The 17,831-nt window shown below is 44.8% G+C and overlaps 1 protein-coding gene and 1 long non-coding RNA gene across 2 annotated transcripts; both read right to left on the reverse strand.

Annotated features, from left to right (window-relative positions):
- Positions 1-576: 576 nt before the first annotated feature.
- LOC136353854 (uncharacterized) lies at positions 577-3,285 on the reverse strand. The gene is made up of 7 exons (XM_066305146.1): positions 2,839-3,285; positions 2,345-2,754; positions 1,953-2,251; positions 1,618-1,876; positions 1,240-1,525; positions 1,018-1,149; positions 577-954 (listed from the first exon to the last, which is right to left on the reverse strand). Exons 2-7 carry the CDS (start codon positions 2,348-2,350, stop codon positions 665-667), a joined length of 1,272 nt encoding a protein of 423 aa, XP_066161243.1. The 5' UTR covers positions 2,351-2,754; positions 2,839-3,285; the 3' UTR covers positions 577-664.
- Positions 3,286-3,299: 14 nt separating this feature from the next.
- On the reverse strand, positions 3,300-6,314 carry LOC136353855 (uncharacterized). The gene is made up of 3 exons (XR_010737323.1): positions 5,721-6,314; positions 5,323-5,403; positions 3,300-4,196 (listed from the first exon to the last, which is right to left on the reverse strand). It is a non-coding gene; the product is annotated as an uncharacterized lncRNA (long non-coding RNA).
- Positions 6,315-17,831: the final 11,517 nt, after the last annotated feature.

Consider the following 17,831-nt stretch of genomic DNA (forward strand, 5'->3'; position numbering starts at 1 on the left):
ACTGGTAAAATACAATTTTATTATTTTTTAGGGCATATTTGGATTGTTACCGTACAAATATTTTGTTAGTGCCAAAATATAAGCAAGTTTTGGCACTACCAAATATTTAGTAAGGTAAAATTGCATTTGATCATATTTGGTTTGCTGCCAAAATGTAAAATTGTAGTGAAGAATGTTATACATAATCTCAAATCTAGATTACGTATTACCAATAAATAGGCTTCCATTTTCGTGTGTGGTGTGCTAGTGGGAAAGAAGATATGAAGAGGTTGCCTTCAGATTGTTAATTATATAGCGTCGTTTTCACTGCAATATATGTGAACTCAATGAGATACATTATTCATTAGATGTGACAAGACGATCACGCGTGGGCGTGATTCACATTATGTCAACAGGCAGCGCCGAAAGTTGATAGTGATAACTCGAGCTGCCGCTTTTCATGTGTGCTGTTGTGGACTGTGCGCGCTACTGGATATGGCACTACCGTGAAGCGCCGAAAGTGTGTTGTTGTGAGCATAAGTTGTTCAAGCACCATATGAATGAAAAGAACTACGTAGACGAGACAAACACAAGTAGTACTGCAGTAGTAATAGCAAAAGTAGTACTGCTTTACAAGTTTGTAAGCCAAAAGAAACGGTCACATAAGGACTGAAGAGGTAGAACACTACTGACGAGGCCTCTTACCCCTGTCCCTCCTACCCTGCGCCCTAATGTGCCCCTGGGAGTACGTGAGTCGGTCCGGGGGTATGGCACGGCCAACCCGTCCTGCCTGTACAGGTGTGACCTCTGGCTGCTCCTGAGTGTGCGCCTTTGGAGCTCCTCCAAGCTGAGAGGAGCCTAGTACGTCCTGGTGGTCTGCACCGTGCAAGTCGTCGTCGTAGAACTGGCTAGTAGGACCAGTCCTACCGGCGTGAGACGAAGAGGCCCCAGTACCGAAGATCCCGGCTGCATATCCTGCTGGACAAGGACCATCAGTTTCGTACAAGTATTTAACAGTAGTAATAAAAAGTAAAGTACCGTGTGGGCGAGGGATCGACGCTCCGTGAGAGGAAGAGCTGGCGAACGCGCCCGAAGAGGTGGCGAACGCCCCTGCGGAGCTCGCGGAAGCGCCGGTCGTGCCTGCGAACGCGCTCGAAGGCAGACGAGGTCCTGCGATGAGGAAACGTGCAGTTAAAACATGGTGACATATTCGTGCAAAAGCTGAAACAAAAATGAACTAATATCTGGGCTGAACTGTACCGTGCGAAACCGGTGCTGTAGGTCGCACTGCTCCGAAGCTAGGGGCGCTCGAAGGCAAATGAGGTCCTGCTCCGACGGTAGGCGCGCGAGGCCGTGGGTGTACCGGACCAGCTGGAGGTACGACGTCCACGGCGCTGCGACAGGAGAAGACGCGCATGACCGCACGCATCTTCTCCTGCATCCGGGCGAAGGTCACCCTCTGCTTAACGTCAGTCAAGTGCAAACCTCTGTTCAACCTCACCTGGACTGCGGTGATATCGGCACTGATATCCCGTGCGGCATCAGCCTATGCAAGATGGAAATAAAAAATTCAGTAGTTGTCCTATATTATGCAAGATAAATGAAATAATTGTTGGAAGTAATACAAATTGGACGTACCGCCACGAAGTAGTCTCGGTCACGGTGCGTGGGATACGCGTCTGTGACAGCGGCAACGTGCGGCTCTGGTGCGTCTGGAGTGAAGGTCACATGCGCACGAGTGCGAGGAAGGTACCAGCGAAGGTAGTCACGGTAGTTCTCCTCCGTGTGTGGGAAGAGCTCGTTGATCACCTCCTCTGTAGCTAACACCCAGTCGTCAACGTACTGCTGTACACGTGGAGCCCAAAGTGCGCCTGCTAGCTGTCCCCGTCGAGTCAACCTGTGAAGAGAGGTAAATTATATGGCTCGATGATGTAATTATCATAAAAATTTAGAAATGAACAATCCGAACTCACGAGTGGTCGGCAGGGAGGACGGTCGGCTGCACGTTGCCCGGAAACACCTGCCTAAGTCCGAACTGTCTCATCACACGCTGCGGGCAGTGAGGCTCAACGAAAATGTCGAACACCATCGGCAGGATGGTGAGCCAGTAAGCCTGGTCGCGTGTGCACAAGGACGAAAGTCCTAGCGGTGCTCTCGCAGCGACGGCCTCTTCTGTGTACGGCTCCCAGATGACGTCGCTCGGCTGGAGACGGTCAAACTCGAACACGAAGTCCGGGTAACCACGTCTCACCTGGACGTGAGCGTAACGACGCTGCAATAAACATGATTGGAATTAGACATGTTATGTGAAGAAAAAAAAAAGAAGAGGACTGTTAAACTTATAACGCAGCGAAGTTGCACTAACCCACATCGACACCAGTAAGTCCCCATCGTGGGACCGTCCTCTGGCCACTGCGCGCTGCGACCAACCCCGTAGGGTGCGCTGTCCACCACTGGTCGCCCTATGGCAAACCTCTCGGCTGCCCAAAGCTGAAGCAACATAGGGCAGCCAGCGATGATCGCTCCCGCGTCAGTCTTCGTGCACGCCTCACAGAGGGCACGGTACGTGGCTGCTAGCACGGCAGAACCCCAGCTCCACTGCGGCACGTCCTGTGGCTGAGCATCCGCGATGGACCGTGCGTAGTGGACCAGCCGGAAGTCCACAGCGTGCCCGTGGGTTCTAGTGAACATCACCCACCCGAACAACCACAACAGGTACGCCTCAAGGGAGCGTCGGACCGAGTAATCATCAGCGTCAGGTTGCAGACGGTCCGCCTACAATTAAGAATGAAATGTTAGTACAAAAAACTCATCCGGTCGCAAATAAGCATGTATGATAATAACAACTTATTTACTTACAGTGAACTGGAGCAACCAAGCCTTGCTAGGCCCGACTGTAGAGTACGGAGGAAGGGTGTTGGCCGGTCCTAGGTGTGGAAGGCGCATCACCTGCTCGAAGCGCGCAGTGATATCCTCCTTCCACCCAAAAACACCGTCCACGGGACCAACTGGTGCTCCCGCCAGCGGTAGCCCGAGCAGGTACGACACGTCCTGCAGTGTCGGAGCCATCTCCCCACAGGGAAGGTGGAACGTGTGCGTCTCAGGTCTCCAGCGGTCTACAAGAGCGGCAAGGAGTGACCGGTCTGCATCCCACCGCTTCGCTGGGTCACGGTCGTCCGCCGCCGCCTCAACAAGCCTACAAAGTGGTAGAAGGCCTGCCGCACGCAACCTGTATAGAGCAAACTTCAAACATAAGTACAACACAAAGCAAAGTTGAGTTGAAATGTGAACATACGCGTACCAAGGAACGTGATGGGGGTCGACACGCAACCACTCGCGCGACGTGCGTGGACGGAAGGTGCCGAGCTGTGCACCCTCGACTGCTGACAGGAACGAGCGGTGGTTCCTGTCAATCCCACGGTTCAACAGCGCCGGTGTGTCGTACGCCATACCTGCATCAAATAGGTTGATCAGAAACATATAAATAATTAGTTCAACATAAGTAATAAATGTTCATAAGCGAATTACTAACACATATTAAACAAGAGTACAAACAAACAAAAGTGTTTAGTCCGAACACTCATCACGATAACATTATGATACAACACCGAATAGTTCGCAATACTACTAATACAACAATAGTCTGAGGTACTCATTACAACAACATTGAATTGAAATTACACGATAGAAGTATTTAGTCCGAACACTCATTACATCACAACATCATTTTATTTTCTAAATCGAAAGCATTGTTACACCATGGAATCGCCTGCTGCGCGACGACGCCTTGGCCTTGCGCGCCTGCTTGTTGTTCCTTCACCAGGTGGTCGCCTACCATCACTTGCCTGTCCAGATGGACTAGCATCTGCGCTGCTTGGAACTTCTGCATTCTTCGGGCATTTCTTGTAAGTATGGCCGCGCAGATCACACTTGCTGCAGCGTAAAGTCCTCCCACCTGCTTCTGTGTCACGCCCGGAAATTCACTAGTAATTTCCGAACTAATTTGTGCATAAAATCCTCGTCCAGGAATCAGCCGAGGTACACAAACTGACAATTTAATATACAAATCCATCTTAATAATGACGTTACATACTTACAAAAGAAAAGAAAACAGCAGCGGAATTAACGGTCTAGCGACGGCTTCAGCTCCACTCCCACAGGCAGCTCAACTGGGGTATAAGCCAAACGTCTTCTCCTTCTGGATCCTTTATCTTCAACTGAGGTTTGATGATTATTGCAAGAATGAGCATATGACATACTCAACAAGCCACACAGCAAATATGCAAGTGCACAAGGATACCAAAGGATGGCATAATATAGGCTCATTTGCGAAAGCAGCATTTAGCAAATAGTTAAGAGTAGTAAAACAGTAGAGTAATTAATTAAAAATTTTAATCAACACTGAACAGCACACCCATGCTGCACAGGCCCAACCATCCTGAACAACCATACCCGGCTGTACAGATCTAACTCCAAACCAGGAGCTAAGCAAATTATTACCAGGTATAACATCCATAATTATTGTGAGAGGTGTGAGACTAATCACGAAAAACATTGCTCAACCCGCCCATAACCGCGGGCACGGCTATTCGAATAGTTTTACTCTGGCCAGAGGTGTACCACTGTACCCACAAGACACAACCCCACATCATGTCACCATGTGCCTCAATACCACCACGGTACCTCGGAAAGGAGTTGTGACAATACCCCTTGCACAACATAATCCATTACAGCGCACCTTTCCTGGATCATAATCACCCCCTCAAAAACCAGAGGCATGGACTCCCCAGTGACCCCCGTGGACTTCTCGCCACTTCTCAGTCTGGCGCACTATAATGAATCACGCTACACAAAAGATAAAGCCGTTGCCCACGCTGGCTTGTGGTTGGCACGATAAATGTTTCACAACAGTAGCTCGCGAACCGGTCCTTAATTGTCATGAGCACGACTCTCAAAACCATGTGCTCACAACCCACCATTATCAAGTTTTAGTTGGCAAGTAATTAATTAACCAATCACGATTGACCATCGTGAACTATCATTAAGCCATCCTTAAATAATAGTGAGTCATAAGTTATCCTAATAGTGTGCTAATGTTTCTAAGCATGGCTAAGCAATCATAACTAATATCTAGCTGAACCAATATATAAAGCCCAACTAGTCAAGTTATAATAACCCAAGGTATCAAGGAATAAAGTAATCAATGCAAATTGGCCATAACAAAGGAATAAGTTCACACCACCCGGTGACATTCGAAAATAAATGCACAGTTGAAATAAATAGAGAATTTAAATATAGGATCAACATGCTCAAAGGATTGTGTTTAGGATCTGTGTGACTTGCCTTGCAATAATCGATCTTCAATTAACCTTCTTGATCACTTCCGACGCACTCACGAACCTTCGCAACGACGGAAACGACAAGCTAACACGCAAAACGAAGAAAAAGACTAATAGAAACCAAATAAACAGTACATATAAAGTAAACAAACATGTAGATCATGATTTTAGATGAATTTAGCAACTTGAACCACTCAAAACCGAGTTACGATGATTTAGTTATGAATTTCCGAAGATTTAATCTATTAGAAAAACAGGAAAAAGAAAAACGATGATGACATCATGATGACCTCATCAATGGCCGGACCAAGATGGCGACCTCGCCGGAGATTGGATGGTCGGCTGCGACTTTGGAGGACATGTACACGTAGAGGACGACGAGACGAACCCAACGGTACTCACCCTCGAACCAAACGACGAACGACGACGGCCGGCGACGAGGTCTAGCGGCGGCACGGCTTCGGTCGACGGCGGCGACGGGGCTCCGGTGACCGGCGACAGCGGGGAGAGAGCGGCCGGGCTTCTCCACCCTCCCGCGCACCTTACGGCGGTGACAGCGACCGGCGGCGACGACGGAGGCGACGGCACGACGCGGATGGAGCTCGGCCGGCGACGACGTCGGGGTGGAGCACGTGGCGGCGGCGCTACGAGGCACGGGAGACCACGGGAGAGGGGGCAAACGAAAGAGGAGGACTAGGGGGTCCTATTTATAGCCTTGGATTGAAGAGATCGGACTCCTCCCGCAAGAAATCGATCCGGGAAATCAAAAACTCGGTTTTGGAGATAAACTCGAAAACGAGTTTGATTCGGATAAGATACTCAACGATTTGCTCCGATTTTTGGGGGTAAAGATAGAGGAGGATAAGAGGAATATTTCCCCTCAACTAAATTGGAAAAAGGAGCAACGGGGAGGCGAGATTTGGAAGGAAGAGGCGGCGGCACAGGGCACAGCACGGGCGGCTCGGCTCTGTCCAGAGCTGGAAGATGAACAGTGCCAGGGAGGGATAGTAGACTTTCTGCTGGGCTTCTACTTCCAAAGACTGATTAAAGGAGGGACAAAAAGCAGACTTCGGGAAAGAGAGGAAAAGGGCTGCAGGCTGAGAGGAGACTGGGCCGAGAGTGAGAGGACTTTTCCTAATTCGGCCCGAAAAGGAAAAGGTGAATTTTAAATACTTTTCCAATTAAATTAATCACTGAAATGATCTTTGAATTGTTAAAAATACTTCCTATGCTCAAATAATTCCAAGAAAAATCTTGAAAATACTTGGACACTCAAAGTACTTAACAAAATTATAATTAGACCATTTAATGATTAATTTAATATGTGGGTAATTACTGAAATGCTCTTTGTATGATTAAAATTAGGAATTGAGCTCCGAAAAATCCGAGAAAATTCCAGAGAGTATAATTAACCATGGAGAATTTAATAAAAATTAAATCCATCCATGCTTTATATTTAGGAAATTTTATTTCCCACATTTAACTTCACTTGTAAATTAATGAACATTTAATATAAATTCTATTATTAATTTATTAAATAATTTATAAATCCTGAAACGAAAATCAGGATGTGACATTCTGACTCATCCATATCATTTCTGATGCGTCTAGTTTGGCGTCGACCCTTTTTCACCCTTAACTTAGATGGATCTGGAATATAAAAAACTTGGGCACTCAGCGTTGTGTAAGATCCTGAGATCCCGAACCCATATATCTCCTCACTCCATGTATGAAAGATTGCTTCTTTCCTGAAATAATTTGAGACGTACACATTGGGAGATATGCCACAATCACCGGCAGCAGCAAGAACGTGTGAGCAAGGAAGGTGATGAAGCTTCGGCTTCATACAACTGCAGGTACATCCACCATCCGCCTTCAAGACACATTCCTGCACGGCTTGCTTGCGATAGATACCACGCCTGCTCCTATCAACAAACATTATTTCATACCGATGCACTTGTGTGCCTTGAGCAACAACTCTATGTCTCCGTGCCTTTTTGATTTTATCTTCCATGTACTTTGTCACTACGTTGCCAAACACTATGTTGTTATCGGCCATGGACGGACCAATTTTCTTGTATCGATCCCTAAAGTAGGCTTGCGTGCCGTGAAGGATGAATTCAACAATAGCAACCAATGGAAGTACCCGAACACCTCGCATTACCCAGTTGTACACCTCTGCCAAATTGGTTGTCATTATGCCATACCGAGATCCATCGGTGTCGAACAATAGAGACCACTTCTCCTTAGGCTCATTCTCAATCCACTGAGTGAAATTTCTGATGGACGACCCTGACCTCCTTCTCATTGTTGGTGGGTCATCATGTAATGCACCAAGAGGTATGGGAGGCTCGTCACCTTCAACTTGTGGTCTGCGAGATTGCTCATCTGTTTGCTTCGTAGTCAACTCATCCAACTTGTCCCACAACTCATTAAATTTCTTCTCTTGGTTCTGTGCACAGAGCCTCTTAAAGAGCTCCATAAGATGCTTGTTCTTGAATTGCTTGTAGAAATTTGCACCCATGTGACGCATGCACCACCGACTCCGAACATCAGGCCACTTAGCTGGAAGTCCCTTCTCATCCCAACCGTTCTGCAAGTAGTCAATAGCCCGCAACATACCCGCATGACGATCATGTATAAGGCAAACGTTGGGCCTCATACGCACCACTGCAATGTGCACTCTCTCTAGGAACCAGTACCAGCTTTCAGTGTTCTCACTCTCTACAAATGCAAAAGCCATAGGTAGAACCTGGTTGTTCCCATCACACCCAATTGCTGTCAATATCTGACCTCGGTATTCACTTGTCATAAAAGTTCCATCTATGCATAGAACAGGTCGACAATGCACAAAAGCATTGATGCAAGCACCCAATGAGAAAAAGGCTCTTTGCAGCACACTCTTTGTTCGATCATCAACCGATGTAAATGTATGTAGGTCATAGTAAGTATTATTATTCCTCTGGGCAATGGTGGCTAACAAACGAGGCAAATTATCATAAGAAGCTTCAAATGTGCCATACCTCATCTCAATGATCTTTTGTTTGGCTCTCCAGGCCTTTGCATAGCTTATGGTGTACTTGAATTTGTTCTCGATGTGCCTAATAATTGATTTTGGTTCAAAGCCAATGTTACCAACAACACTGCTGTACATCTCACTTGCCACAAAAGCTGAAGTGATGTTTCGGTGATACTTCTCCACCCCTTGTAAGTAGCACTTGTGCTCGGTCACAATGCTAACTTTCCAATAATCATTCCATTTACCCTTATATGCATGGACACGCCACGGACAATCTTCCTTCATGCACCTCACTTCATACACATAATTTGTTGACTTGACCACCCTAAACTCTCTCTGCAAGGAAACTGCCCAATGCTTCACCGCCTCCTTCATCTCATCCTTATGAGCATACCTTGCACCCTCAATTATCTCGTTCTCCTTATACTCCCAGGGTACATGATCACCCTCTGATATAACAAGTCCAGAGAAGTCCTCATTTGCCCAATCAGTGGCCATTACATCACCTTCCTCATCGGATGATGCGTCGTCCTCCGCTTGCTCATTATCCGAATCTTTCCTCTCCATTTCATCAACAATTATACCGACTCTCTCCCCCTCATCCGCCATGCCCATGGCCTGCTCCTCCCTTGGTTGATTTTCCTCATTTTCCATCGATGGTCCAACAACATCCCCTTCATTGCTAGGACCCTCCACATCTTCGGTTTGCATTGAAACATTTGTATCTTTCTCTTGTACCGACACAAATATAACGAGGGGCCATGACCGTTCAAAAGCCATTTTCACATACCGTCTCCAAGCAGCAGTGCTGTCCATCGGCATTAGTTCCCAAAAATAACCTTCTATTGCACGACTCACTACAACAGATACTGACATTGTGTAGACTTCTTGGTCTATTCTAAATCCTCTCAACAACCAACTATAAATTGACTGAAATGTTCTCTCCGCAGGCCTATCGATGCCCTTAGATGTCATTACAAAATCTGACAGATCAACACCATCTGGACCAAATCTAATATTTCCTTCACCGTGAACTATCTGAAATGTGACCTTACTTGACATTGTGCCTGATGAAAACAATAACTGCGTTAACCTCGCATTTCTGTACTACGCCCTAAGTTACATTCTCTACAATATTACAATTAACACTACTGTCTATGTCTCAATTCATACTATTATATTCTATGCTCTGGATCTACACATATGTGCTGTGTGCTACAGATGTGCTAAAATATATGGAACTAAAACTAAAACGCAACATATATACTCAAACATAACATATTAGTACAAATGCAAAAGATGTATGGGAGCATACCTGTGATGAAGTGAGCGAACCAGCAGGGCTTCGCCGCTCCCCTTTTGCTGCCCTCCCCTCTCTCTCTTTCGTTTTTTTTTGGATTTTTAGTGAATATAATGAAATTTCACAGAGGAGGGACTGGGCTTTATAGGGGGGGGGGGGGGGGCAAAAATCGCCCTCCCCCAGGGCGGCAAGGGGGCCGCCTGCAAAATTCCATGCCTCCTCGCCGCCCATTTGCAGGCGGCCCCCCGCACAGTACAAAATCGCCCTAGCGGAGGGCGGCAAGGGGGCCGCCTGCAAAATTCCATGCCCCCCCTCGCCGCCCATTTGCAGGCGGCCCCCCGCACAGTACAAAATCGCCCTCGCGGAGGGCGGCAAGGGGGCCGCCTGCAAATTTCGTTGACGGCCGTCGCCCGAGAGCGAACGGCCGTCTGCCACGTCATTTTCGCCGCCCTCTGGGAGGGCGATTTTTAAAAATTATTTTTGTAAAACTTTTAATAAAAAAAATTATAAATAAAAAAAATTCAAGAAAATGAGCCCTAAAATAGTTCTCCAACAAGCAATATATGTTTGCAGGTAGTTCCTGATAGTTTGTTGTGATGAAGAAAATCACTGACAGTCTTATTGATTTATGTCCCATCACAGTGTTGATCCATCTCCTTTTGGCTGGGTTTTCCAACTGCTGGTAGCTTCCAGCCTTCCGGCAGCTCCTTGATAATCTTGGGAAAGCAAACAGATACACAGAACTGTTTCAGTTCAGTATGATGTATCAATGCCTGATGCCGATCATTCATAGTTCACTAGCGAGATTGCTTATTAGAGGGCGAATTTCTTGTTCGAGCTAGGAAGGAAAATTAAATGGTGAAAGATATTTCAGACGGAACGAATTGGACATATATATATATATATATATATATATATATATATATATATATATATATATATATATATATATATATATATATATATATATATATATATATATATATATATATATATATATATATATATATATATATATATATAGAGGGGAACATGTAGCGTGACAAATTTGGTAGATGTGGCGATTAAATTCTTATTAGTTTATGCCAGAAAGTTGATCCATTCTTTCATTGAGTTATAGGCAGGGGATCAAGTTAATTTGCCATATGGCCAATCGTTGCATTTCATTTTAGTTGTTGCCCTCGGTCTTTGGTGGCAGTTAAAATGGGGGAATTTAACTATTTGCCACTTTTACATTTGTCAATTAACCAGATACCCTTCTTAGGATTGTACTTAAGAATTTGCCATATACCCTTCTTAGGATTGTACTTAAGAATTTGCCATTGTAGAGAGAAGGTTTTGTAATTTTTTGCCACTTTTTACACTGTGAAGTGCCACATGTGCATGCCAACATGGACCAATGTGAAAAAAGACCAATCTACCCCTGCTAGCTAGTAGTATGTTTCTCAGTTGCTAAAGCCTGAACGCATGGAATCTTAGTTATAATTCATTCACCGGAAAGATACTCGGCAACATGCTCATTCTTCCTATTTTAAATTTATAAGCCAACAACATCAATGGCACCATTGTTACAGTCAATTCATTAATTTTTTTTAGGCTGCATTTGGATCTCTTTTTTCTAACTTCTACTCCCTGATTTTTTTCGCACACATTTCTTTAGTAACTTTTTAATTAAAATTAAGTTACTTTATAAACATATATTAATCTATTTTTTATTTTTTAAAGCTCAAACTAAATTAGTCATGCACTAATTCTTTGCTCAATTTTACGTGAAGAGATAAATGTTTCCAAACCATGCTATTGTACACCTTAATCGAGCTCACACTAGGTGGCACCATCCCAACAATACTAGCCAAAATGTAATACTGTTTAGCAGTTCACTGGTGGAGAAACCATCTTTCGTACAATAGTCTCGGTTGCAACAAAAACCGGGACTAAAGATGATCTTTAGTCCCGGTTCAAATGTTGTCAGGGCCTGTCAGGCCCCCCGGGATCTTTAGTTCCGGTTAATAACTCCAACCGGGACTAAATATCGTAACTTTAGTCCCGGTTAGTAACACCAACCGGGACTAAAGATCCCGGCGATCTTTAGCCCCGGTTCATAACACCAACCGGGACTAAAGTCCCACCCCTATATATATGTCTTCTTCCTCCTCCAGCCCGAGCAAGCTTCAAAATTTCTTCAAAAAAAGGGGAGGTCATGCCAAAATTTCTAGTGAATTTATTGTGTTGATTATATACAAATCGGAGGTGCCTAAAAGGTTAGCAACTTCATCCTCCAATGTTTTTTTTTTCATATTACATTTGGAGCTATGTTTTGCACACTTTTTTGTCTCCAAAATTTTGTTGTTAGTTGATGAGAGAGAAAATTTGTGTGGAGAAGAAAGAATAGATAGAAATTTAGTTTATTTGCTAAAGAAGGTTTTATAAAAAAGTTGAGAAGGAAAATATAGTGAAAGTTAATCTTGAATAATAGAAAACAAAGTATAATGAAAAATTAAAATAAGTACAACATATTAATATTAGTTTAAAACTTTATAAATAGTAAATATATAATTTATATGGTGTAATATTTCATAATATTTGTATGAATAATGATGTCATTATTGTGTGACTGTTGAAAGAGTTTGTAATTATTTTATAATTATTGTATGACTATCATTATTGTACGAATAATTATGTGTGTATGATTTTTTTTCATGTCATGTAGATGGATCGGCAATGGATGTACGCTGACCGGTGGTCCAAAGAGTTTATTGACGGCGTGCATTATTTTTTGAGAGTGGCCAAAGCTAACAGGCAAAAGGGTTTTATTTGTTGTCCATGCAATAAGTGTAAGAATCAGAAGGAGTATTCTGCATCCAGAACTATTCATTTCCACTTGTTTGAGTCGGGGTTCATGCCAAGCTATAATTGTTGGACATCCCACGGAGAGCAAGGTGTTAAAATGGAAGAAGATGAAGTGGAAGACGACAATATTCCGGACTTTACTCAGTACGCTGGATTTGAAGGAAATCAAACGGGCGAGGAGGAAAGGGATGCTGATGGTAACAACGTTGCGGATGATCTTGGTCAGATGTTGCAGGACGCCAAGGAGGATTGCGAAAGTGAAAATGGGGCCCATAAATTGGACAAGATGTTAGAGGGCCACAGAACGTCGTTGTACCCAGGTTGCGAGCAGGGGCACAAAAAGTTGGATACCACTCTGGAGTTCTTGTAATGGAAGGCAAAAAATGGTGTTAGTGACAAGGCATTTGGCGATTTATTGAAACTCGTCAAGAACATTCTTCCGGAGGGAAACAAGTTGCCCGAGACAACGTACGAGGCTAAGAAGATAGTCTGCCCTCTAGGACTGGAAGTTCAGAAGATTCACGCATGTCCGAATGATTGTATCCTATATCGCGGTGAGGAGTACGAGAACCTAGAAGCATGCCCTGTTTGCAAAGCGCTACGATAAAAGTTTAGACGAGATGATCCAGGAGAAGTTGACGGGCAGCTAACGAAGAAGAGAATTCCTGCTAAGGTGATGTGGTATTTCCCTATAATACCACGGCTAAGGCGTTTGTTCAGGAACAAGGGGAACGCTAGAATGATGCAATGGCATGCTGAAGAGCGTCAACAGGACGGGATGCTGAGACACCCCGCCGATGGTTCGCAGTGGCGAAACATCGACAGAAAATTTAAAGACTTTGGAAAGGACGCACGAAACATACGGTTTGGTTTAAGTACGAATGGCATGAATCCTTTTGGAGAGATGAGCAGCGGCCATAGCACTTGGCCCGTTACGATGTGTATCTACAACCTCCCCCCGTGGCTATGCATGAAGAGGAAGTACATAATGATGCCGATTATAATTCAAGGCCCCAAGCAACCTGGTAACGACATCGATGTGTACCTAAGACCACTGGTCGAAGATCTTAAACTGTTGTGGAAAAAGGAAGGTGTCCCCATGTGGGATGAGGACAAACAGGAGGAGTTTAACCTACGAGCGCTGCTGTTCGTAACCATCAACGATTGGCCTGCACTTAGCAACCTATCCGGGCAGTCCAACAAGGGGTACAAGGCTAGCACTCACTGTATGGATGAAACAGAAAGTACGTATCTTAAGCACTGTAGGAAGGTTGTGTACATGGGTCATCGTCGATTCCTTGCAGCAAACCACCCGGTACGGAAGAAAGGCAAGCACTTTGAACATAAGGCGGACCACCGTATGAAGCCTAAACATCGCAGCGGGAAAACAATGTTTGCTATGGTTAAAGATCTTAAAGTAGTGTTTGGAAAGGGGCCTGGCAGCCAGCCTATAGAGAGCGAAGATGGTCACGCGGCGATGTGGAAAAAGAACTCTATATTTTGGGAGTTACCCTATTGGGAATTCTTGGACGTCCGCCACGCAATCGACGTGATGCAACTCACTAAGAATCTTTGCGTAAACCTTCTTGGCTTCCTAGGTTTATATGGAAAGTCGAAAGATACACTGGAAGCATGTAATGATCTGAAGCATATGGAACAACACGGTGACCTTCACCCGGAACCAAAGGAGAAAGGAAGCCATTACTTGAGTCCAGCCAGCTACACTTTTAGCAAGGCAGAGAAGGAAAGTATGTTTAAATGCTTGGAGAGCATCAAGGTACCGTCTGGATACTCCACGAATATAAAGCGAATAATAAGCACGAAGGAGAAGAAGTTCACAAATCTAAAGTCTCATGACTGTCACGTGTTGATGACACAGCTGCTACCAGTTGTAATAAGAGGTATCCTCCCAGACAATGTCCGGGCAACAATAACAAAGCTATGTGCTTTCATGAACGTAATTTTGCAAAAGGTCATCGATCCTGATAGATTAGAAGCCCTGCAGAATGATGTGGTGCAATGTCTTGTCAGCTTTGAGTTGATATTTCCACATTCATTTTTCAATATAATGACGCATCTACTTTGTCACCTTGTCAATGAGATCGGTATTCTCGGTCCTGTGTACCTACACAACATGTTTCCTTTCGAGAGGTACATGGGCATTCTGAAGAAGTATGTTCGTAACCGTGCTCGTCCAGAGGCAAGCATCGCCAAGGGGTATGGAACAGAGGAAGTCATTGAATTCTGCGTAGAATTTATCGAAGCCCTTCGCCCAATCGGGGTACCTGAATCACGCCATGAAGGGAGACTACGGGGAAAGGGGACTCTAGGAAGGAAAGCAATAATGACGGTAGACAACAATTTATTCCGTAAAGCCCATTTCACGGTTCTGCAACAATCTTCATTGGTGGCTTCCTACATCGAGGAGCACTTGGCTCTAGTTCGCGCCAGAAACATCGGTAAGTCCGATGCATGGATTACAAGGCATCACATTGATACTTTCTCCACGTGGCTGCGACAATATCTCATGGGTAACGAGACGATTAACCAACAACTAGCCTTCTTGGCGAGGGGACCATCTGGCTCGATCGCGACATTCCAGGGATATGAAATTAATAGGTACACATTCTACACGAGGGCCCAAGACATGAAGAGCACAAACCAAAACAGTGCTGTTCGTATCGATGCCATAGGACATGATGGTACAACTGGCACGTATTACGGTGCCATCGAGGACATATGGGAACTTGACTATGGACCTCTCAAGGTCCCTCTGTTCCAGTGCCAATGGGTTAGGTTAACTGGTGGAGGTGTAACGATTAATGACAGTGGGATGACAACAGTTGACCTTAACAAGGTTGGATACTCGGACGAACCTTTTGTCCTTGTCAATGATGTAACCCAAGTTTTTTACGTCAAGGACATGTCTAGCAAAGGAAAAAAGGGCAAAGGGCCTGACGAGCAGAAGCACCACGTGGTTCTCCCAGGAAAAAGAAAAATCGTCGGAGTAGAGGACAAGACTGACGAGGATTACGATCAGTTTGATGGGCAACCCCCTTTCACAGTGACGATTGACCCTAGCATCCTCCTATCAAATGAAGACACCCCTTACTCACGTAGCGATCACAAGGAAGGAACAATAGTGAGGAGAAAGTACGTCCGGTCAACCGTCACCGCCGATGTATTGCCGTAATTGTTCCGTACACGATGTAAACTATGTTGGATGTACCAAATATCTATACAAATCAATTGTTGTATGGCATATGTTAAATATGTATGATTATTAGAATTTTTATCAAATTGAAATCATCCATATGCTAGTTATATATGATTATTAGATATTTTGTTAATTATGTATGATTATTAGAATTTTAATCAAATTGAAATAATCCATATGCTACATATATATGATTATTAGAATTTCTAAAGGTTTTAAATCATGCATGTGGTATTTACATATGTTAATTACAATTTTTAACAATTTAATATCATGATATGCTAGTTATATATGATATTAGATTTTGTATTAATTTTAAATCATGCATGTGCTATTTACATATGTTAATTAGAATTTTTAACAATTTTAAATCATTCATGTGCTTATTATATATTATCCACGTATTCTACTACATATAACAATAATTTTTCGAAGGTTTTATCATTAATTGTTCGACTTTAAATAATTGCAATGCATTATTTACTAATTTAGAAACACATATGGAATGAAATTCAAGACAACTGCTATTATCTTTACTCTTGGTTCCTAACCCTAACCGGGTTTAAAAAGAATTTGGAAATAGCGGGAAAAGATCTTTAGTCCCGGTTGGTGAGAACAACCGGGAGTAAAGATATCTTTACTCCCGGTTGATCAGAACAACCGGGACTAAAGATCCAGGGGTATATATATTCCCGGTGCGCCCTCGTCTTTTCCACCAACACTTAGCCGTTTTTCGATCTCGGCTTCTCCTTCGCCGCTACCGTGCCTAGGGCAACCACGTGCCGACACCACCGTCGTCTCTCGCCGTCGCTTGGTGGTCCTCGCCGCCTCTGCCGCAGACGCTGCCGCCGCACTTCTTGGGTGAGAGCCGCCGCTGCCTCTCTCTCTCTCTCTCTCCACGGCCGACGATCGACGCGGCCGCCGCCGCCGACGACGACGTCGCCACTGCCACGACCGCCGCCCCCCCTCAAGCTCGCCACGCCTCCGCGACGCCACGCCACGCTGTCGCCACTGCCACTCCGCCGCCACCGCCTCGAGCTCGCCACGCCGCCGCTACGCCCCGCCGCGGCCGCCGCGCGCCGCCGCTGCGCCCGCACGCCACTGACGCCACACTGTGGCCGCCGCGCGCCGCCGCCGCCGCGCCCCCACGCCGCCGGGCCCCCACGCCGCCGCCGCCGCCGCGCCCGCACGCCGCCGGGCCGGCCCATGGCGGCCCGACGCCGCCGCCACGCCACTGCCCCGACGCCCGAACATTGCCGAACGTGATTGAAACGTGACCGAACGCGAAGAACGTGAACAATACGTGGACGACCTTTGAACGAACGCTGAACAAACGTGAAAAAAACGTTAACGAACGCGAACGAACGTAACGAAACGTTAACGAACACGAACGAACCTAACGAAACGTTAACGAACGCGAACGAACGTGCACGAAACGTTAACGAACGCGAACGGGCGTGAACGAAACATTAACGAACGCGAACGAAACGTTAATGAACGCGAAAGAACGCAACGAAACGTTAACGAACGCGAACGAACGTGAACGAAACGTTAACGAACGCGAACGAACGTGCACGAAACGTTAACGAACGCGGACGAACGTAACGAAACGTTAACGAACGGGAACGAACGTGAACGATACGATTACGAAACGTGAACGAACGTGCACGAAACGCTTACGAACGTGAATGCATTTGTACTAAAATTGTGAGAACAAACGCATTTATACTAATACGATTTACTAGTAATACATATATGATTATATATGTAACTTGGTCCGTTTAGTCTAATACATTTTCCTGGTAATGTTGCAGAGAAGACGTCGGCATCGTCCCTCAAGCCGAATTGGTAGCTAGCCATCGAAGAAATTCGCGCAGGCAAGTGATGTAAATAAGTGATTGTTAGATATTTAATATAAGATTGTTACACTTAGCATACATGATTATTACACTTTTAATATAAGATTATTATTGATTTAATATAAGATTAGTAGCGATTTAATATGAGATTGTTACACTTAGCATATATGACTATTACAATTTTAATATAAGATTATTAGAGATTAAATATAAGATCGTTAGAGATTTAATATAAGATTGTTAGACTTAGCATATATATATATGATTA

The sequence above is a fragment of the Oryza sativa genome, chromosome 11 (genome assembly GCF_034140825.1).
Source record: "Oryza sativa Japonica Group chromosome 11, ASM3414082v1".
Lineage (NCBI taxonomy): Eukaryota > Viridiplantae > Streptophyta > Magnoliopsida > Poales > Poaceae > Oryza > Oryza sativa.